The following is a 21,248-nucleotide window of genomic DNA, read 5'->3' on the forward strand; positions in this document are numbered from 1 at the left end:
ATCGGTCTCTGTCCCCGCAGGCAGGGAGACAGGTCAGACTGCACCTACATCGTCCTCAGTGGCCGGCTACGCTCTGTGATCCGCAAGGATGATGGCAAAAAGCGCCTGGCGGGGGAGTATGGCCGCGGAGACCTCATTGGTGTGGTAGGGCCAGATTCCCTGTCCCCACCAGGCCCTGCTCCAGGGTGACTCCTGGCTCCTTACCTGGGTGTGGGGAGGGGGCCCTCCAAGTGACCTCATGTGGGGCATGCCTTTCCTGGGGGCCGGCGTGCTCGCTCTCACCCAGGCTGCAGCACCAGGGCTTGGAACAGTCATCCCTGAAGGTCTCCAGAGAGGACAGCTGGCCGGGTGGAGCTGGGAGCCCCTCTGAGAACCTTGTGTAGGATGAGGCCCTGTGGGATGCCCGGCCCCTTTGGCCTCAGGCAGGTTCCAGTACTGCTGGACGCTCACCCTGTCTCAGGCTGTCACTGACGCTCCTCCAGCACTTCAGGGGTGGCTGGACGAGCCCCTTTTCCTCCTGTTTCCCGCCTGTATGCCGCACTGCAGAAGGGCCACCACGTGCTCTGCCTGTGGTTGCGTTCAGAGTGTGGCTGGCTGGGCCTACAGGGCTGGAGGGCGTGAGCACCTCCCCAGCTTCTCTTCCTCAGGTGGAGACGCTCACCCACCAGGCCAGGGCGACCACAGTGCATGCCGTTCGGGACTCAGAGCTGGCCAAGCTTCCGGCGGGAGCCCTGACATCCATCAAGCGCAGGTACCCGCAGGTAAGCACTCCTGTTCCGGGCTGCCTTAGGAAAGCAGGACATCCAGACCATGAACTCGGGATTACTAGACACTGGGCTGCGTCCTTCTGAGTACCAGAGTGGGTACAGATCGAAGTGACCTGAAGCAGGCTCGTTGCCCGTTTTCAAGGAGGTGTCAGTATGGACCAGCAGGTGGGGATAAGTGCCTTGGGGCGGGTGGCTTGGGTGTTGCCAGGAGGTGGGAGGGGTACACGGGAACTCAACAAGTGAAGCCACCTGGCGCCTCCCACAAGATGAGCCACGTCACAGGTGATACTGAAAACCAGTGAGGGATCTCACGACAGGCAGGAACAGGCGTGATGCAAGTGTGGTTTTCGCGGTGGGGGCTTTCTTGCTGTGCTTCTTGGGAAAAGTGGACTCGGACTTTGGACAAGGCAGATTCAGGCTTGGGCGAGTGGCCATTGGTCCAGGCAGTGGACGGAGGGGAGTCTGTTCTGCTCCTGGGGCAGATGGAATGGCTGGTTTTCGTCTCCCTGCTTAGAAGCAGTAAGTGTGCGGCCTGGGAAATGGGAGGGCCTCGGACCCGGGGGTTTGGGGTTTGGAGGAGGATCGGGAGCAGAGCCGCTGCAGGAGGAAGAGATGGCCTGTTCTTTCCTCATCAGTGCCGTGTGCGCGTTTCGTGCAGACATCTCTGCCCTGGAACAGAGCAAGTTTATTTTACAAAGCTATTTTCACTTTAGCACCAAAACTTGATAAAAATGCAGAAAACTTTCAGTCATTTCTCTTAGTGCTACAAATACTCTAGATGTGAGCAAATCACCTATAAAATATATGTATTTGATTAGGGCCTGTTTAAGGAATGTTAGCCTAATGTTGAGAAACTATTAAAATGTAATTAATTATGGGAAAAAGTCAAAAGGAAGTCTTCCCCTTACGATTATATCAGGGCTTTTGACAAAATTCAGCCACGGGTAGTAAACCCTCTAAATAAAATGGAAGTGAAGAAACCTTTATTCCAGAACGCCCAAGTCCAAAACAAGATAGGCCCCTCGTCACCTGACGGAAAAGGTTGAAAAAAATGAAACAATTGGCCTAAGTTTGGGAAAGGAGTAAAAGTTGGATTTGCAGCAAACAGGTATCTTGTTTGTGGAAAAGTGGAGGGTTTACAAGGTGGGCTGGAGCATGTGAGTTGAGACCAGCACAGCCACATGAGGAACTGTGTGCATGTGTGGGGCCCACGCAGCCCAGGGCAGCCTCCTGGTTCCAGTAGCTGAGAGCACCTAGGACGTGGCCCTGCTGTGTCCTACGTGGGATAGGGTGAGTCTTTCCCAGTTGGAAACGAGGGAATGGATGTCTTTCTGTGAACGGTTTAGGGAGCCTTCCCTGGGGAAGCAGCCGGGAGCCACCTGCCCAGCAGGACCTTTTCCTGTGGGCACACAGAGCTGGCTGGGGGAGGCACTGCACCCCCTTGGCATGCCACTGTATATTCTGGCTCCGTTTAAATCGTAATCTTTTACTGTCATCTTTCATTTGGCTGTTCGTGTCCCAGATTTGGTCTCTGGGGACCCCTTAGTCCTGTTGTGCCATGTGCATTTCTGGCCCGGAGCTCTTGGTCACTCTGCTGGAGCTCCCAGGGTCTTCCCTTTCCGTGCCAGCCTCTCCCTCTCCAGCAGTGAGACCATCTGCTCCTGTCTTGAGCTGTTTGTTTAGGAGTGTGTGCAGCTCCTCCCTCGAGGACCCCCCACCACCGCAGAGCATTACCCCACACCAAGCCGCTGCCCACCCCCAGTTCTTCTACTTCCCCCTGCACCTGCCCGCGGCTGACGCCCGCATCTTCCCTCCCTCAGCACTTCTGCAAGCCCGTGATCTGTGGGAGGATCTGGGCCCAAGTCTGAGGGCCTTGATCTAAGCACCAGGAGACCCCTGTGAATGGCAGAACAGTGGTGGTGGTGGCCAGGGCCAGTACGTGTGCCACCAGCAGCCACGCGATCACTGGGAGCAAGGGGGAGCCAGCTGCTTCCTGTTCTGCAGGGCTGCTCCCTGGTGGGCCCATAGAAAGACCCTCTGCTCACACCCACTCCCCTGGGGGCCCACAGACTTTACCCATGTGCAGCTCCCAGGAGCTCGTGGTGCGTCCCGATGCTTCTCCATCACACGCTGGCTGCTCCTGGGCTAACTATCACCGTGTGTGCTCTCCCGTAGGCACTGGCCTGGCCTAGATCCCGGGCTTGCTTGCTTGGTGCCCTCCAACACAGGGGACCGCTGGCCACTCGGCCCTGTGGGGCGGCTGCTGCCAGCACGCCACCCACCACCACTGTCCTCTCTGCATCTGTGCTTGGATTTTGTGTAAACGAAGTGTGTTCTGTCCAGCTTCTGTTGCCCGGTGTGGTATCTGAGGTCTGTGTCCTGTTGACATGTACTTTTTGCTGCAAAGCAGTGTCCCACCCCGCGCCAGGGTGCACTCATCTGTCCTGTTGATGGATATTTGGTTGTTCCCAGCTTGAGGCTTTTCTGGAAATATTTTCATGGCACGTGTTTCGTTTCTCTTCGGAACCACTTGACACTGGCATTGCCGGGTCAGAGGGTGGACATATGTTGGATGTGGTTGCCCGTGTGGTTGTACCAGTTCATGGCCCCAGCAGCACGCAGCCTGTCACCAGGCGTCAGCACTTGGTGGCTGCACTTGTTCGTTCCACAGGAAATGGCTCTCCTTGTGCTTAGAATTTCCCTGATGACCAGAGATGTTGAGCACCTTTTCGTATGTTCATGGGCTTATTTTGAACCTTTTTCACTTGCTGTAGAAATGATCACTTTTTAAATTAGCCTTAATGAGAATTATTATAAATTTGTAACTGTGATAATTATACCATGTGTATGTTTCTAAAGGCTCTTTTAGAGATACAGATTCAAATATTAATGGATAAAATGCTGTGTTTGGGATTGGCTTCAAACCTTTTCAGGTGTGTGTGTGAACTGATTGTGGCTGGGTGATGGAGGGTGGGGTTCGCCCTTGTGTATCGTGAAATTTTCCACAATAATGTGTGGTTTTAAAATTAGCTCCAAGTAACAGTTTGTTGCTAGATTACTTATATACAAACCAGACTCCTTTTTAGTTTCTCTTTTGGACCACTGCTCAAACTGTTTTTTGTCTCGCGCCTTAAAATGTGGACAGTTTCACTTGCCTCATGCATGAGTCTTTGACTCCAGCATCGTGGGGGTGACAGAGGTTCTCTGAGTTGGTTTTCCAGGGCTGTTGGTTACTGGAGCCTAAGGTCTCAGCCGGCTCCTTCCAGGGGCAGCCCCAGAGCTCAGGGCTGTAGATGGTCAGAAAGCAAACCAGAGGCTGAGGCCTGGAGAGGCAGAGGACAGCAGACAGACAGCATCCAAGGGACCTCATCAGTGTCTTCAGCTTGCTTTCTGATATAATTTAGGTTTTACTGAAGCTGACAGCAGCTTCTCTTTACACGGTGGCCCTGGACTGCATCTAGGAGCTACAGTGGTAGGCCGCCTGCATAGTGTAAACCCTAGCAATGAAAACATCTGACTTTATATGAGAGTATGTATGAGTAAATTGTAAATATCTTGGCATTCCAACCTTAAACACTTTGTCTATAACATTTAGCATTAATGTAGCCATGTAATACTTCCTGGATGTCATGTCATACTCATCCCGTGTCCTGCCCAGGTCTGGCCCGCTCAGGAGCACACAGTGAGCCCTTGGCTCTATGGAAGCCCTTCCTGGCTTGCCTGTGGAGGTGGCTGTGGCTTTCTCTGGTGCTCTCGTGCCCTGGAAGTAAAAGGAGACTCTGGGACAGGCTCCAGGTTACAGGGCATGTGCCCCTCACACCTGCTGCCTGCAGTGGACTCTACGAAGGCACCCTATAGAGTTAGGTCCTACCTGCAGGTGACCAGCCAGCCAACCACACTACCCACAGCCCACAGCCCAGAGGGGTTTACAGAAGTAGTGATTTTGAAAATGTGGATCCAAGGTGCTTCGCTTCTTGGTTTAAATGTGTGGTGTCCTTTCTTTCTCTGCCCCCAGGTTGTGACTCGGCTGATTCATCTCTTGGGTGAGAAGATTCTGGGCAGCCTCCAACAGGGAACTGCTTCTGGTATGTCCTTGGGCCTGGCTCCTGGGAGCCCTGCCTACCTCACTGGAGCCCTGCCTGGAGGGAGTGGGGGAAGCAAGGGGAGAAGGGGTGGCAGGAGGGGTGTGGTGGCCAGGGTGGGGCAGCTCTGAGCTGGTGGGGAAGGCGCTGGGGTTTGCTGATATGGGTACTGGCAGCAGGCAGCATGGTAGGGAAGCCCTGGGGCCTCCCCTGTTTTTTGGCCTCTGGATGGCATGGATCTGAACCCAGCACTGGGGCCGGTGCTTGAGGGAGTCTGACCTGTCTGAGCAGGTGAAACAATTGTCTGATGCTGGGACTTTTCCTGCCAGCTTATGTGTTCTGTTCTGGTTCTAATTCTGAGAATGTGCGCTTTTAAATACTCGCTAGATCCCCTGTCCTGTTCAACAGCAACTGGTTCCTCCTCACTATTTTGGGACCACCTGCTGCCCCCTTGGCCTGCAGCCCCTCTGCCAGAGCCCCCTCATCAGACCCCTGCACCCACCTGGCCACCCCAGTGCCCTCTGCTCCTCAGCTCCCCTTTCCCACTTCACTTGAATCCCCTGACTCACCCCACACCTCCCTAGCTCTGTCTCCTGTGCCAGGACTATGTCCTCCCCCCGCCCCCCACCCGGTGCAGTGACCTGGGCACAGTACTGCATCTTGTGGAAGGATGGAGGTGCACAAATGTGCTGGGGGGGACAGCAGAGCAGGGCGGGGCCACCCGAGTCCAGCACAGCTCATCTCCACCAACTGCATCTGCCAAGACCCTATTTCCAATGCGGTCCCACTGCACGGTCCAGGGTGGCCACAGGAGGCGTGTGTCTGTCTGTCTCCTCTCCAAGCACCTGTACAGTTAGGTGGGAAGCAGGTTTCCTGTAGGAGGCACATAGTTGGGTTCTGTGTTTGTCACCCCTTCTGACAGCTTCTTTTGATTTGTGTATAGACCGTCTGCCTTTAATACATTTACTCACATTAGGATTTATACCTGTCATTTTATTATTTGTTCTCTGCTCTCCCCTCTCATTGTTTTGTTACTTGGATGCCTCCTTCTGTCTTCTTTTGAGCTCCTTCAGCCTTTTTGAGTAATCCGTTCCTATTCATCGGTCGTGGTTCTGGGGTGCGACCTCATACCACATCTTCAGCAGTTGCTGTGGGCTTGCGGTTCCCGCCCCTCCCCGTCCGGCCATCTAGTACCAACACGCTGTCCCTGAGGGTGGGCTGCAGGGGCCTCACCTCCGCTCCGGTCCCATCATTCTCCCTTGTTCTGCACACGTTGAAGCCCCTCACGCGGTGCTGTAATTTTGGCTTTCGGCCGTCAAACATGATCTTGAAGCTCGAGAGGAGAATCATCTAGAATATTTCCCACTCTGTCACTCTTCATCCTGGTGTCCCTTCCCTTCTGTCTGAAGAAGTGCCTTTCGTGATGGTCCTTCCAGGGCAGGTCTGCTGGCTGCGTACTCTCGCAGCTTCCCTTCGTCTTGAGACCCTCTTTCACCTTCATCCTGAAGGCTGGTTTGCTGGATGTGCCACCGTGCTGACGGCCCCTGGGGGCTGTGCCGTCCTCCGGCCGCCACGGCTTCTGCTGCGAAGCCCAGACGTGACTTGTTCCCACATCTCTACACCATCCTTTCTCTCTGGCTGTGTTCAAGCCTTTGTCTTTGTCCTTAATTTTTAGAAACCAAATGCTCATCTTCTTGAATCTACAGATTTATATCTTTTACCAGACTTGGAAGGTTTTCAGTCTTTATTTCTTCGAATGTTCTTTCAGCTCTTTACTCTTTCTGCTCTTCCGGAAATCCACAGACACAAATGCTAGACCTTCTGTTATTGTCCCAGAGGTCTCTTGGGCATGGTGGGTTTTTTTCCTTCTTCCAGTGTTCAGATTGAATAGTTTCTTGTGATCTTTCCTCAAGGTCATTGGCTCTGTCCTCTGTCTTCCTGATTCTGCTTTTAAGCCCATCCAGAGAGTTTTTTATTTCAGTCATTATATTTCTGCATCGGTGTTACTGGTCGTGATTGCTGTTTGTAGCTGGTTGTGATCACCGCTTTATCATCCTTGTCAAGTAATTCCAAATTCCATGACATGTTGTCACTTTCGTCTGTTGATGTTGCAGGTGAGATTTTCCTGGCTTTTGGTAAACCTGGTTATTTTGGATTATATCCTGTATTTTGGGCGTGATGTCATGACACGCTGGTTCTCATTTAAATCTTCTGTTATAACAGACTGTCGGCCTGCTTATGTTCGCAGAGCACGTCCTGGCCCTGGCAGTTTGAATGTTAATTTAATTCTCCGGGCCTTTGCGCTGTTACTGCGGTCTGCCCTACTCGTGTGCTCCCCAGAGCCACTGTGGAGGCAGGCTGGCTGCTGTTCTGTACTATATTCTGTTCTCAGAGCCTCTGCTGTGCGATTCTGGCTGGTTTTGTGCGTAGGCCACTTGGCGGTGAGCCCAGGACTTCACGCTAGCTTTAGAGATTTCCTTCTCCACCCCTCTTCTCTCTGTGATTTCCCCACTCTGGTGGGCGTGCACCCCTACTTGCCAGTGCAGGGTGTGGAGAGTTGGAGGGCTCCAGCCCACTGTGTGTGTGGCCCCAGGCAGGTGTTTGCGTAGTGCCAGGGGCCCTGGGAAATACCCCTGGAGGCAGCACCTGGCTGGGAGGGATGGATGGACCCTGCCTGGCTGGGGAGGTGGGGAGCAGCAGGGACGCCACAGCTTTGGTGGCGCTGGTGAGGTGGTTCCCAGGGGTCCGGGATCCAGCCAGTGGGCCCTGCTCTCTGCACCCTTCTCAGCCTCCTTGTAACTGTTGGGGCAGGCAGGTGGGGCATCCTGCTCGTCTCCCTTTCAGCCGGAACCAGGACCTCCCGGTGCCTCAGGTGGAGGCAGAGAAGGCCACGCAAAGCTAGTGAGAGGGTCCCCTTTGGTTCTGCCTCAGACAGAGGATGCTGATGTCAGAGATTGCTGGGAAAGACACAGAGGAGGGGGCTTCCCAGAGGAGAAGCTTCGGGGAAACTGGCACAAAGGGGCCTCTCTGCCACCCTGTGTGCAAACAGTGACCAGCTCGCAGCCCTTGTGTTTCCCTGCCCCAGATTAGCTCTGAGCCGCCCCCTCTCTCTGCTGTCCTACATCCCCTCGCTCTGGCTTCTGGGTCAGGCCGTGCCAGGACCCACACTCCACTGCTCAAGAACCACCACTCCTCACCCGGGGCAAGATGAGCAGAGTCAGAAATGGACTCTGTTTTGGAGGAGCTGGGCCCTCTGGTGTGGCCTGTGCAGACGCTTGGCTGTGCATGTCAGGGGTCGGGGCGTGGCAGGCAGCTGGGTGGGCAACAAGCAGTCAGGGAGCCAGCAAGAGAGCCCTCGGCGTGTGCAGTCTATGGGAGACCAGAGTCTGCCTGGGATGTGGCTGGCGGGAGGGAGAGGCTGCCCCCTTGGCTGCCTCCGTGAAAATAGGAGGTGCTGTTGGCCGTGTAGTGACTGTTGTTGGAAATAAGCTTCCAGAGACCCTCTGACTAATGACCTTGTGGGTCAGCACATCTGCTGCCTCCTTCCCTGCCGCTGCGGGGGCCCCAGGGAGGCATGTCTGGAGGACAGAGAGTCCGTGGCCTCAGGGACCCGAAGTTCTACCTACACTGGCTTGTCCACCCCCTCCCCCTCCCCCACCCCTGCCCCCAGTCGATGTTACTGCAGGAGGTGGGCCTCACGTGTGGCAGAGCATTTTAACTCCGGGCCTCATGCTTGCTCCTGTGTGCTGTGTCTGTCTTCTCAGTCTCCCCTGAGGCTTGTGTGTGTGAAACGCAAGGTGCTCGCGGTGTGGTCTGGTACTCCAGTGGAGAGGTAGGGTGGTCCTCGGGTGGGCAGGAGAAGCTCGGACTGTACGGGCCTGGAGCAAGCCCCGGTGCCCCTTCCTCTCTCCCAGGCCCCGGTGCCCTGGTGCCATCTAGAAACAATTAGGCACACCTCCAGACTGCCCGGGAGCCGCCCAGCCCCTCAGGCCTACTCACAGCCCTGTGTTTTGCAGGTCACCAGTTTGGGCTACACACTGCAGGCAGCAAGTGGGACTCGGGGAACCCTGCCAGCAACCTCTCCACGGTGGCGGTCATGCCTGTGTCGGAGGATGTGCCCCTCACCGCCTTTGCCCTGGAGCTCAAGCACGCCCTCGGTGCCATCGGTGAGTCCTGCCCGAGGCTACCTGGGATCTGCTCAAGCCCTCCTCTTCTTACTTCTTGGTCCTTCTGGTTCCTTCTGCAAGTGCAGTTAGTGTCGTCCTCACCGCTAAGCCTTGGGCGGGGGGTGCGGGGAGGGGGTGCTCGGGAGAGGACGGGAGCGGAAGAGCATCCACCAGGAGTTTTCTGAGGGTCTCGATGGCAGACGCTGTGTCACGGGAGCCTGTGTCACCCGCCCCTTGCAGCTGCTCCTCCAGCATGGTTGGGGGCTCCCTGTGCGGAGGGGACTCTGTGGCTGCAGGAGCTGGCTGACAGCGTGGAAAATGCCCTCAGTTGAGGTCAGGGAGCTTGGGGTAGTGTTTCCAGATTGCTGACAGCTGTTAAACTTTAGAATTCAAAAACAAGGAGTTGAAATTCCTGAGAACTCTTAGGAACTCCCCAAATCATAAAGTGTTATGTATTCTTAACACTTTATTTATAAGTTTTCATATAATTGTGAGTAACTATAGTAATAGTAAATCGATTTTCTGTGATATGGTAATGCTGAAAATTTCAGGGGTTGTCTTTATTTTTTTTAATTATTTTTTAATTTTAATTTTATTTTTGAAAGAACACAAGCGGGGATGGGCGGGGGCGCAGAGAGAGAGGGGGACAGAGGATCTGAGGTGGGTTCTGAGCTGTCACCACAGAGCCCGACACAGGGCTTGAAATCATGAACTGTGAGATCATGACCTGAGCTAAAGTCGGATGCTTAACCCACTGAGCCACCCAGGTGCCCCGGGGTTGTCTTTTAAAGAATGACATGAGAATAAATGCAGTGAGCATTAGATCACTGTCATGAAACAACGTGAGAAAGGTTCTCTACTTGATGTAGACATTTGATAATAGGAAGCATTAAATAAATACCAAATAAAAAAGATTACTAAAGTTGGGAGATTCTCCTATAAGTACTTAAAACTTATTCTGAAGACAAAATTCTAAAATACAGAAGGCATTCATTGCCATGTCAGTCTTGATCTTTGTTTCGTAACAAACACTCCAGATGTGGGGAATCCCATTCATCTCCTGTTGGCGTTGCACACATTGTCCAGGGCACACAGAGCATCTCCAAGTTGTATAGCAGGGATGTCTTGCTTTCCTAAAAGCTTATTCCCTTTCTTAAAAACAAAAACAAAAACAAAAACTTTATTTTGTAATAATTACAGATTCCGAGGAAGTTGCGGATAGTAGAGAGGACCATGTACCATTCCCCCAGGTTATGTAACTGTCGCACCCAGTCAGGATAAGGAGATAGACATCTGTGGGGTCTGTGGGCCTTCAGGTGTCACTGGTTGTGACATGTGTATGCATGGGTGCATGTGCTCTGTGCCACTGTGGCTCCCATGTGTTCCTGCTGCCACCTCCAGGTACAGACCCCTCCCGCCCCCTGCTGCCCCTCCAGGTACAGACACCCCCACACCCCTCCAGATAGACTCTCACCAACACCATCCCCTGCCCTTCCAGGTACAGACCCCCGCCCCTTGCCCCTCCACAGCTCTGCTCTGGCAGCTTCTGTTGTTTCATCATTCTGAGAGTATCATAAAAATGGAGTCCTACGCAGATGACCTTTGGATACTGGCTCTCTAGGCTCAGATGGTGCCACCTGTCAGTAGTTTGCTCCCTTTCACTGTGGAGAGATAGCCTGAATGTACTTGGTTGCTTCACCTGTTGAAGGGTATTTGGGTTTCTTCTGGTTTGGGGGTTTTGTGAATAAAGCTCTGTGACCTTTTGTGTCAAGGATTTTGTATACTTGTGAGTTTCCATTTCTCTGGAAAGACGTCTCGGCATGTGGTGAGTGTGATAGATGTGTGTGCAGTCCTGAAGAGCTGCTGACCCTTCTAGAAGGCTGCTCTTCCTCGTCCTTGCCAGCCCTGGGAGCTGCCGTTGGTTTTTATTTCTGCTGCTCTGATGGGTGGGTAGTGAGAGCACATCACAGTTTCCACTTGGGTTCTCTAGTGGTTTACGACCCTCAGTGTCTCTTCCTATGCTTCCTTACCATGTGTGGGTCCTCTCTGCTCAAGTATCTGTTCATAACTTCTTATCTTTTGCTCCTTTTTGAGTGAGTTGTTTATTTTCTTACTGTTGAGTTTTGAGAATTCTTTTGAATGTTTATTTATTTTTGAGAGAGAGAAAGACAGAGCACAAGCAGGGGAGGGGCAGAGAGAGAGGGAGACACAGAATCTGAAGCAGGCTCCAGGCTCTGAGCTGTCAGCACAGAGCCCAACATGGGGCTTGAACTGAGGAACCGTGAGATCATGACCTGAGCCCTAAGCAGGACGCTTAACCAACTGAGCCACCCAGGTGCCCTAAGTTTTGAGAATGCTTTATGTACTCCAGATATGGGTCCTTTGCTGGGTCTGTGGTTTGCAGATGTGCTCCTCCCTCCTCTGCTGCCTTCTCTGCTTTCACAGGCAGAACTGTCAATTTTGATGAAGTCCAGTTTATCAGTGTTTTTCTTTTATGGACTATGTTTTCAGTATCATTTCTAAAAATTCTGCACCTAGCCCTAGGGCCTAGATTCTCTCCTGTGTCTTTTCAAAAGTCTTGAAGTTGGGGCACCTAGGTGGCTCAGTCAGTTCAGCATCGACTTGATCTCAGCTCGGGTCATGATATCATGGTCTGTGGGTTCGAGCCCCGTGTCTGGCTCTGTGCTGACAGCATGGAGCCTGCTTGGGATTCTGTCTCTCTGCTTCTATCCCCCTCATGTTCTCTGTCTCTCTCTCTCAAAAATAAATAAATAAACTTAAAAAAAAAACCAAAAGGCTTACAAAAGTTTTACGTTTAAATTTATGATCTGTTTTGGAGCTAATTTTTGTAAAAGGTGTGAAGTTTAAGTAGAGGTTTAATTTTTTGCTTATGGATATCCAGTTGCCCCACCATCATTTGTTGAAAAACTCCATTCTTCCATTGAGTGGTCTTGGCACCCTCCTGAAAATCATTTTATCCATGTGAGGGTTCGTTTCTGGGCCATTCTGTCTTCACGCCAGCACCGCGCTGTGTTGATTACGGTAGCTCAGTAGTAGGTTTTGAAGTCAGGAAGTGTGCTTTGTTCCTTTTTTATTTTTCCTTTGACAGAAAGAGAGGGCGTAAGTGAGTGAGGGGCAGAGAGAGAGAGAGAGTGCAAGTGAGTGAGGGGCAGAGAGACAGAGAAAGAGAGAAGTGGGGCTTGAACTCACTCGCTGTGGGGCTCAAACTCAGGAACCGTGAAATCATGATCTGAGCAGAAGTCAGATGCTTAACACACCTGAGCCACGCAGGTGGCCTCCAGCTGTGTTCTTTTGCAGGGTTGTTTTGGCTGTTCAGGGTCCCTTGAGATCCGTAGGAGTTTCAGGACGTGCTTTTCTATTTCTGTGAGAAACTCGTTGGGATTCTGACAGGGATTGCGCTGGATCTGTGGTTCACTCTGGGCGGTACTGGCATTGTGACAATATTCACTCGTCCAACCCATGAACACAGGACATGTTCCCATGTTCGTAAGTCAATTCTTTAATCTCTTTCAGCAATGGTTTGTGGTTTTCAGTGTACAAGTTTAAGTTTATTCCTAATATTTTACTTAAAAAATTTTTTTTAACATTTATTTAATTTTGAGAGACAGAATATAAATGGGGGACAGGGCAGAGAGAGAGGGACACACAGAATCCAAGGCAGGCTCCAGGCTCTGAGCTGTCAGCACAGAGCCCAATGTGGGGCTCGAACTCATGAACTGTGAAAGCATGACCTGAGCCGAAGTTGGACGCTTAACCAACTGAGTCACCCAGGTGCCCAGCGTTTTACTCTTTTTGATCCTGTTGTAAATGGAATTGTTTTCTTAACCTCTTCCTTAACCTCTGTCACTGTATAGGAAGAGAACTGACTTTTGTGTGTGTTTTTGTGTCCTGCTGCTTCTCTTATTAGTTGTAACGGTTTTGGGTGGACTTTTTAGGATGTTCTACATATAAGATCATGTTGTTTCTGAGCTAAGATAATGTTACCTGTTCTTTTCCAATTTTGATGTCTTTTATATCTTTTTTTTCACCTAACTGCTCTGGCTGGGACTTCCAGCACAACGTTGAGTAGAAGTGGTGAGAGCGGTCGCCCTTTCTTGTTCCTGGTCTTAGGGGAAAGTTTTCTCATGCCACTGGTGTGATGTCAGCTCAGGTTTATATGTATGGCCTTTAATATACTGAGGAAGTTTCTTTCCATTAATAGTTGTTTTTTTATTTTTTTAAGATTTTACTTTTGAGTAATCTCTACACCCAACGTGGGGCTTGAACACACAACCTGGAGATCAAGAGTCGCACGTTCCACCAACCAAGCCAGCTGGGAGCCCCTGCTTCTTTTTATTTCTGTAAAATCAGTCATGTCCCCCTGCTGTCATTTCTGATTTTAGTGATTTGAGTCTTCTCTTTTTTTTCCTTTATTCATCTAGCTAAAGGTTTGTCAGTTTTGTTGATTCTCTCAAAAAAAGACTTCTGGTTTCATTGATTTTCTCTATTGTGTTTCTATTCTTTTTATTTATCTCTGTTCTAATCTCTTATTTCATTCCTCTGTCTGCTCTGGGTTTAGTTGGTACTCTCCCACGGTATAATGTTAGGTCCTTGATCTGTGCATTTGTACATTTATAGTTTTGGGTCCCCTCTTCTTTCCTGGTGAGCTGCCCCTGGAGTTTGGAATGTTGTGTTTGTGTTTTCACTGGTCCCAGGGTATTTTTCTAATCTCTTCTGCAGTTTCTTCTTGGACCTGTGGGTAGTTCAGAACTGTTTTCTAATCTCCACATATTTGTGAATCTTCTGGTTCTCCTGTTACTAATTTCTAGTTTCATACCATTGTGACTAGAAGAGATACTTATAGGATTCAGTCTTAAACTTTACTAAGACTTGTTTTGTGGCCTCACATACAGTGTGTCTTAGAGAATGTTGTGGAGTTTTTTGTTGTTATTGTTGTTTAAGTAAGCTCCATGCTCGTTGTGGGGATCGAACTCACAACCTTGAGATCAAGAGTTGCACACTCCACCGACTGGGCCAGCCAGGCGCCCGTGGATAAAGTCCTGGAGAATGTTCTGGGAAGGTGTGTGGTCTGTTCTTCTGGGTGGTTAGTCTTGCCTCTGTGCCCTTTGGTGAGTGTGCAGTGGTGTCTTGTTACGGCTTTAATTTGTATTTCCCACTGACTGAGAAGTTTGTTTATTGGCCATGGAGACACCCTCTTCTGTAAGTGCCTGTCAAGTCACCCAGTATCTTTATTGGGTTGCCATCTTTTCCTTGTTGATGGGTATTTTTTTGTGTAATCTCAGTACAGTTCCTTTTTTGGATGCTAATATTGCAGGTATCTTTTCCCGTCTGTGGCTTGCTTTTTTATTCGTTTAATGATGTCTTTCGACAAACAGAAGTTCTTAATTCTAATGCAGACCAATTTACCACATTTTTTCTTAAAAAAATTTTTTTTCAATGTTTATTTATTTGTGAGAGAGAGAGACAGAGACATAGTGTGAGCAGGGGAGGGGCAGAGAGAGAGAGAGAGAGACAGAGAATCTGAAGCAGGCTCCAGGCTCCAGGCTCCCAGCTGTCAGCCCAGAGCCCTAAGCAGGTTTGAACCCACGAGCCGTGAGATCATGACCTGAGCCAAAGTTGGACGCTTAACCGACTGAGCCACCCAGGCGCCCCCAAATTTTCTTTTTAAAAAAAATTTTTTATTTAATTTATTTTTGTAATTTACATCCAAGTTAGTTAAATAGTGCAACAGTGATTTCAGGAGTAGATTCCTTAATGCCCCTTACCCATTTAGCCCATCCCCCCCCTCCCACAACCCCTCCAGTAACCCTCTGTTTGTTCTCTCTATTTAAGAGTCTCTTATGTTTTGTCCCCCTCCCTGTTTATTATTTTTGCTTCCCTTCCCTTATATTCATCTGTTTTGTATCTTAAAGTCCTCATACGAGTGAAGTCATATGATATTTGTCTTTCTCTAACTAATTTTGCTTAGCATAATATTCTCTAGTTCCATCCATGTAGTTGCGAATGGCAGGATTTCATTCTTTTTGATTGCCGAATGATAGTCCATTGTATCTATATACCACATCTTCTTTATCCATTCATCCATCGATGGACATGTGGGCTCTTTCCAGACTTTGGCTACTGTCGATAGCGCTGCTATAAACATGGGGGTGCATGTGCCCCTTCGAAACAGCACACCTGTATCCCTTGGATAAATACCTAGTAAGGCAATTTCTGGGTCATAGGGTAGTTCTATTTTTAGTTTTTTGAGGAATCTCCAGACTGTTTTCCAGAGTGGCTGCACCAGCTTGCGTTGCCACCAACAATGCAAAAGAGATCCTCTTTCTCCGCATCCTCGCCAACATCTGTTGTTGCCTGAGTTGTTAATGTGAGCCATTCTGACAGGTGTGAGGTGGTATCTCCTTGTGGTTTTGAGGTGTATTTCCCTGATGATGAGTGATGTCGAGCATTTTTTCATGTGTCGGTTGACCATCTGGATGTCTTCTTTGGAGAAGTAACTATTCATGTCTTTTGCCCATTTCTTCACTGGATTATTTGTTTTTTGGGTGTTGAGTTTGATAAGTTCTTTACAGATTTTGGATACTAACCCTTTATCTGATATATCATTTACAAATATCTTCTCCCATTCCGTCAGTTGCCTTTTAGTTTTGCTGATTGTTTCCTTCGCCCAAATTTTTTTCTTATATTGTTACTGTTTTTTGTGTTTTACCGAAGGAATTTCATCCTGCCCCCAAATCATGAAGATGTTCTTCTAAACACTTCACGGCTTTACCTTTCCTTTTCAGTTCACAATCCATTTAGGGTTGCTTTGGGTTATAATACAAGATAGAAGTCAAGATTCACTTTGTCTTCAGCGACCCAGAACCCTCCTTTAGAGAGACTGAACTTGGCCCGTTGCTGTGCTGACACCTTTGCCAAAAGTCAGGTGCCCAGGCTTGTGTAGGCTGCCTTCTCTTCTGGAGGAAGATTCTAGGCTGATGGCCATTTTCTTCTAGCACTTGGAGGTTTTCATTTCCTCAGCTTCCAGTGTTTGGGAAGAAGGCTGTCCAGCAGCCAGGCCAGCGGTGACTGTCCAGGCCAGAGGGGGAGCAGCAGTCTGGCTGGATGCCCACTTCAGCTGTGCCCCACAGAGCCACAGACGCAAGTGCAGATGAACCACCCTGTTTCCCCTCCCTTCCCTGGACCTGCCCACTGCCTGGCCATAAGCAGACCCCTCCCAGGGACAGGGTCAGTCACCACACTCCTGACTGGCCATAGCCGTAGCCTGTGCTGTGGGAGGCCAGGGTCTCCTCAGAGCCCCCTGAGTCCAGGCAGGGATGTCTACAAGGAGACATGCACTAGTGGTCAGGCAGAGCCCAGCCTGGGGTCCCTGGAGGGCCTCAGGGCTGGGCTCTTCAGTGTTCCTGCAGCCAGACACAGCCTGCGCGTCACCTCACGTCCTGCCTGTCCAGGAGGCGGTCAAGACGTGTCGCTGCAGTGCGCACAGCAGGGCCCACCCTTGCAGGCACGTGATGCAGCCCAGCCCCAAGAGGTCCCCCCTCCTCCATCCGGCCCGTGCAGGTGACCAACTAGAGCTGGTAGCAGGAGTGCAGGCCCCCAACCTGACCCGCTCCCTCACCCCAAGCCCCTGAGAGGAGGAGCTTCCCTACACCAGAAAGTTTCTGTCACTTGAGTCCGAGCTGTCCATGCGTGCCCATGGCTCCTACCAGATAGCCGTATCTCAGTAGGGACACCATCATCGTAGGACACACCCCCCTATTTTGGGTGCCTCTAGGAGAGCAGATGCTGCCAGTTAAAATACGATGCGGTGATTTCTTAGTTCTCACCTTTAACTGTCTGCTCTTGGAGAGCTCTGTACAAGCACAGGAATGAGAAGAAAGCCCTCAGGACTCCTGGGTCTTCTCCATCCCTGGGTTGTGGGTGCTCATCTGCGGCCCCCAGTGCATGTGAGCCCCTGGTGACCTTTCTGCGGATCCTGATGCTGGCCCTGCTGGTTGGGTGGGCCCTGACACCTGTGTCCACGTAGACATCGTAGATGAAAGATGCATGCTGATCTCAGAGACAACAAAATGTGAAAAGAAGCATCTCCACATGCGTGAATACACCACCACACCATATTGGAATTCAGCCAACCTCACTCATGTGGATTTGGGGAATTATATTATCTTGCATTTTACAAACTGTGCTTCCCCTGCCCCCAACACTCACACACGCGCGCGCGCACACACACACACAGTATCAGTGTTGCAGAGATATGTCAGTGTTGCAGAGTGAGGTTCAGAGAGCCCCCCGCTGCCACCTGCTGAGCTCTTGAGCTGGCACAGCCCTCCGAGCTCCTCTGCTCAGCACCTACTCCTACACCGGGTGATCTCAGCCGTCCAGAGGGTCTCCTCTGTGCACAGAGAGAAGTGTCGCCCAGATACAGGCACTTCCTCTTTGAAAGAAGAAAGGCTTCTCATTGTTCTCAAGAAGACCGGACCTCTAGGGAGGGAGTGGGTGCTCTCATCTGTGGGGAGGTGGGCTGCCAGGACAGCTTTCTGTAATTTATGTGTGTGTTTTCAGGCCCTGTCCTCCTGCTGACCAGTGACAACATCAAACAGCGCCTTGGCTCTGCTGCCCTGGACAGGTATACCAGCCTCTGTGTGGAAAACAGTCTGGCCGACCCTAGCTTCTTGCTCGCAGCAGGTCCAAACACAGCCTGGCATCTGCATCCCCCACGTCCCCTGGTGTTTGCGTCCCTCGCGTCTGCAACCCCTGCAGCCGTACACCCCCGTGTCCACACGTGCCCTGGCATCTGCACCGCACCATGACCATGCTTTCCAGTATCCACGAGTACCGGCTGTCCAGCTGGCTGGGGCAGCAGGAGGACATCCACCGCATCGTGCTCTACCAGGCAGACAGCACGCTCACACCGTGGACCCAGCGCTGCATCCGGCAAGCTGACTGCATCCTCATCGTGGGCCTGGGAGAGCAGGAGCCCGCTGTGGGCGAGGTAACCGGTTGGGGCTGCCAGGGGGCGGGGCCTCTGTGGGTGGGGCTGCCGGAGGGCAGGGTGGCAAGGACAGGGGTGGTGGAGGCAGGGCTGCAGGCGGGCCAGGTTCTGGTCAGGGGCCGCTCTCCTCACAGCCCTGTTTCCCTGTCTTTTCCTTTGAATGAAATGTTTCAAGAACCCAGGAAAAGACCTAATAAAAGCCGACACCCATATAGCTTCTCTTCATGATTTGAAACGTTTTGCTGTCTTCACCTGTGGTGGTGGTTTTAGCACAAAGCAGGGCAGGCGCCCTGAAGTGGCCCGCAGGTGGCCTCTTGTGAAGTTGAGTGTCCTGAGTTTTACTATGAGGTATACAGCACAGCTTCACAGATCTACATCTGATATAAATAGTGCCCTATTTTATATCACTGTGAAATGTCCTTTTTCCCTCAACACTTAGGTGTTTAAGATTTATCCATATCGTTTCACTGGGTTCTGTGGCTGTTTAGTTTCCTATTTGTGAGTACCCCACCATCTGTTCTCAGCTGTGAAGTTAACGTCGTCAGCCCACTTTGTTTCCAGCTTCAAGGGTATGAAGTGTAGGCTTGCCTTCCCTTAGCACACATTCCCCATCTCCTTCCTCTCTGATCCCAGGGCAGCTAAAAATTACCCATCTCTGAAGCGGGCTCCTCTTCTGCAGGGAGAGATGCAGAGAGTGTTTGCGGACACATCATTTGAGAAGGTCACAGTGTGTGCACATGCGGAGGAGGTGTTAGGAAAACGGACGGGGGGCGGCCTCTCCCTTCCTGTACACCCCAGAGCTCCCTGTGGCCACCTTTACCTAGCTCAGCATGCATCAGGCATATGGCCGGGCAGACCCCTGGGTCACAGCTCTGACAGCAGAAGGGCAGCTCACACCATGGCTGAGCCGGCTCACAGAACCAGGGTGCCACCTGCCAAGACCCTGCCCTCAACCCTCCTGCCCGTGTGCGGCGGCGGCGGCCAGAGCAGGACCTCTGTCCCGCCGAGGCCTCAGGCTCTGCCCTCCTGCAGCTAGAGCGGATGCTGGAGAGCACGGCCGTACGAGCTCAGAAGCAGCTGGTCCTGCTGCACCGGGAGGAAGGGCCGGCACCCTCCCGCACCGTGGAGTGGCTGAACATGCGCAGCTGGTGCTCCGGCCACCTGCACCTGTGCTGCCCGCGCCGCGTCTTCTCCCGGAGAAGCCTGCCCAAGCTGGTGAGGCCTGGGTGCTGGGCTGGACTGACGGGAACTCCTGGCCTCCAGAACACAGCCTTCCTGACTTGTGATTGCCAAGCTCATTTCCTTCTCGCTCCCTCTCTGGGTCTCTGTAGTCTGAGGTCGCTGGGGTGCTGATAAGGGGAGCTTGCTTCTCTGTAAGCTTACGTTTGCTTGAGTTGATCTTTGGGGGCAGCACCGGGGAGGTTGTTGATGCAGCCCCCGTCCATCAGCAGGTGTCCGTCTTTGGGGTCACAGAGGGAAGGCACGTAGCCTGACAGAGACATGCTGGCACGCACATACCTCCACAGGGAGCCTCGGGGAGAGTCGGGACGCTGGGGGAGAGGTCACCAGAGCCTGCCAAGGGGGAGGAGGGAGCCTCCTCAGCCCTGGGGGCTTTGCGGGGCTGGGGCCCCACAGGCTGCCCACACTCCACAGCCTATCTGGCCCCACGACTCAGTGAACAGTGTCCTGACAGTGGTGGCTGTGCCCGGGAGCCTGTGCCCTGGAGCACCCTCCACCCTGGTGGCTGGCAGGGTCTTAGCTGGGGTTTGGGCTTGGTATCCCTCTTGGTACAGCTCTCCTGGGGCTCTGTGGTCTCCTGCTGGACCCGTGCGTATGTAGTCCGTCTGCCCACACTGTCCCCTCACCCATGTGCCCTGTGAGGTCCTCTTCCCAGGCACGCCTAGGCACCAAGGTGCTGTCAGCATCAGTATCAGACAGACCCTGCTGTGTCCTGGAGAGGGCTTTGGGTCAGGAGTCGAGGAGGCCACCCCGGTCAGGTCAGTGTGTGGAACTTGGCCTAGCCCTCCCCGTCTGCTGACCCCTCTCCCAGGTGGAGATGTATGAGCGAGTCTTCCAGAGGCCCCCAGATCGGCACTCGGACTTCTCCCGCCTGGCTCGGGTGCTGACTGGCAACGCCATCGCCCTGGTGCTTGGGGGCGGAGGAGCAAGGTGAGTCCCCACCCCATCCCACCCACAGCTGCGTGTCTGTGTGTGTGTGTGTGTGTGTGTGTGTGCACGTGTGCACGCGCACTCTAATGCTGACCAAGAGGCCTCTGAGCTGGTCCCAGGAGCAGTCCCCATAGATAGGCCCAGTGCATGACCAAGCATGTTTCAGCCCCTGGGTGCACATTGCCAAGCAGTGCTTCCCATAGGCACCCCCAGGTTTTAACGTTTGCCAGTGCAGTAGATTTGTTCTGATTGTCTTTGCTAGAAGTGTCTGCTTATCTGTTAGCCATTCACGCTTCCGCTGAGAACTCTGTTCTTGTCCTTTGCCAGTCTTCCCATTGGGCTGCAGGTGAGTTTCTTTCCATTTTAATACATACTTTATAGACCAATGTCCTGGTGTGCTTGCAAACGTAGCACAGCGTTCTTCAGTTCTGCGGGCTGATCAGTTCCTTACAGGACTTTTAACCCAAATAACTGCTACCCTGTGTTTGTCATTGTGGCACACGCCTCCTTCCTCCTGAATTTAAAGAGTCATACACACCTGGAACAGACGTGGAACCCCAGGACACAGTGAGGAGGTGCGAGCAGTGCCTCCCACACCTGTGCTGGGGGTGCCCTATGGGGTGGAGTCCCTCACGCTTCCCCCCTGCTCTGGCCGAATGAGGTGCGCAGGGCCTCCTTAGCACTATACATACACCCCACCCCCCAGCCCTGCTGGTGCTGCTGGCCTCTCTCCCGTGGGCCCTGGAGAAGGTGCCTGGCTCAGCACCTCCTGGTTCCAAGGACATCCCTTTCAGAGTGAGCTGGAGGAGGGGTGGGGCGGGGGGCGGGGGGGCTCGGAAACATTAAAACCTCTTAGGAGTATCCCCCCTTAGGGGGTACTCTCCAAAGTTTTGTCTCCTGCCTGTGGAGCCAGACCTGTGCTCACACCTGGCGAATTAAAGTCAGAGATGCCGTCCAGCCTCAAGGTCAAGGGAGACCCAGACTCTCTTCTCTAGAAAAGATTGGGATAATGCAGAGGAGCAGTCCAAGCCCACTGTGTGCACTTTCCACC

General features: G+C 52.1%; 1 protein-coding gene across 7 annotated transcripts in view; it reads left to right on the forward strand.

The window, feature by feature from the left end:
• Positions 1-21,248, forward strand: part of PNPLA7 (patatin like phospholipase domain containing 7) — a 63,581-nt gene that overhangs the window by 30,131 nt on the left and 12,202 nt on the right. For 6 of the 7 annotated variants that reach the window (XR_008290787.1, XM_053204288.1, XM_053204286.1 and 3 more), the window contains 8 exons: positions 21-144; positions 648-761; positions 4,783-4,852; positions 8,866-9,015; positions 17,599-17,662; positions 17,860-18,028; positions 19,061-19,243; positions 20,079-20,197. Coding sequence is in view for 6 of the 7 variants with exons in the window: in XM_053204288.1 (XP_053060263.1) it covers positions 21-144; positions 648-761; positions 4,783-4,852; positions 8,866-9,015; positions 17,599-17,662; positions 17,860-18,028; positions 19,061-19,243; positions 20,079-20,197 (993 nt within the window). In the remaining variant the exon portion in view is untranslated. The remainder of the gene's footprint in view (positions 1-20; positions 145-647; positions 762-4,782; positions 4,853-8,865; positions 9,016-17,598; positions 17,663-17,859; positions 18,029-19,060; positions 19,244-20,078; positions 20,198-21,248) is intronic. The other variant, XM_053204287.1, reaches the window with a different exon arrangement.

This window comes from Acinonyx jubatus, chromosome D4, assembly GCF_027475565.1.
Source record: "Acinonyx jubatus isolate Ajub_Pintada_27869175 chromosome D4, VMU_Ajub_asm_v1.0, whole genome shotgun sequence".
In the NCBI taxonomy this organism is placed as follows: domain Eukaryota; kingdom Metazoa; phylum Chordata; class Mammalia; order Carnivora; family Felidae; genus Acinonyx; species Acinonyx jubatus.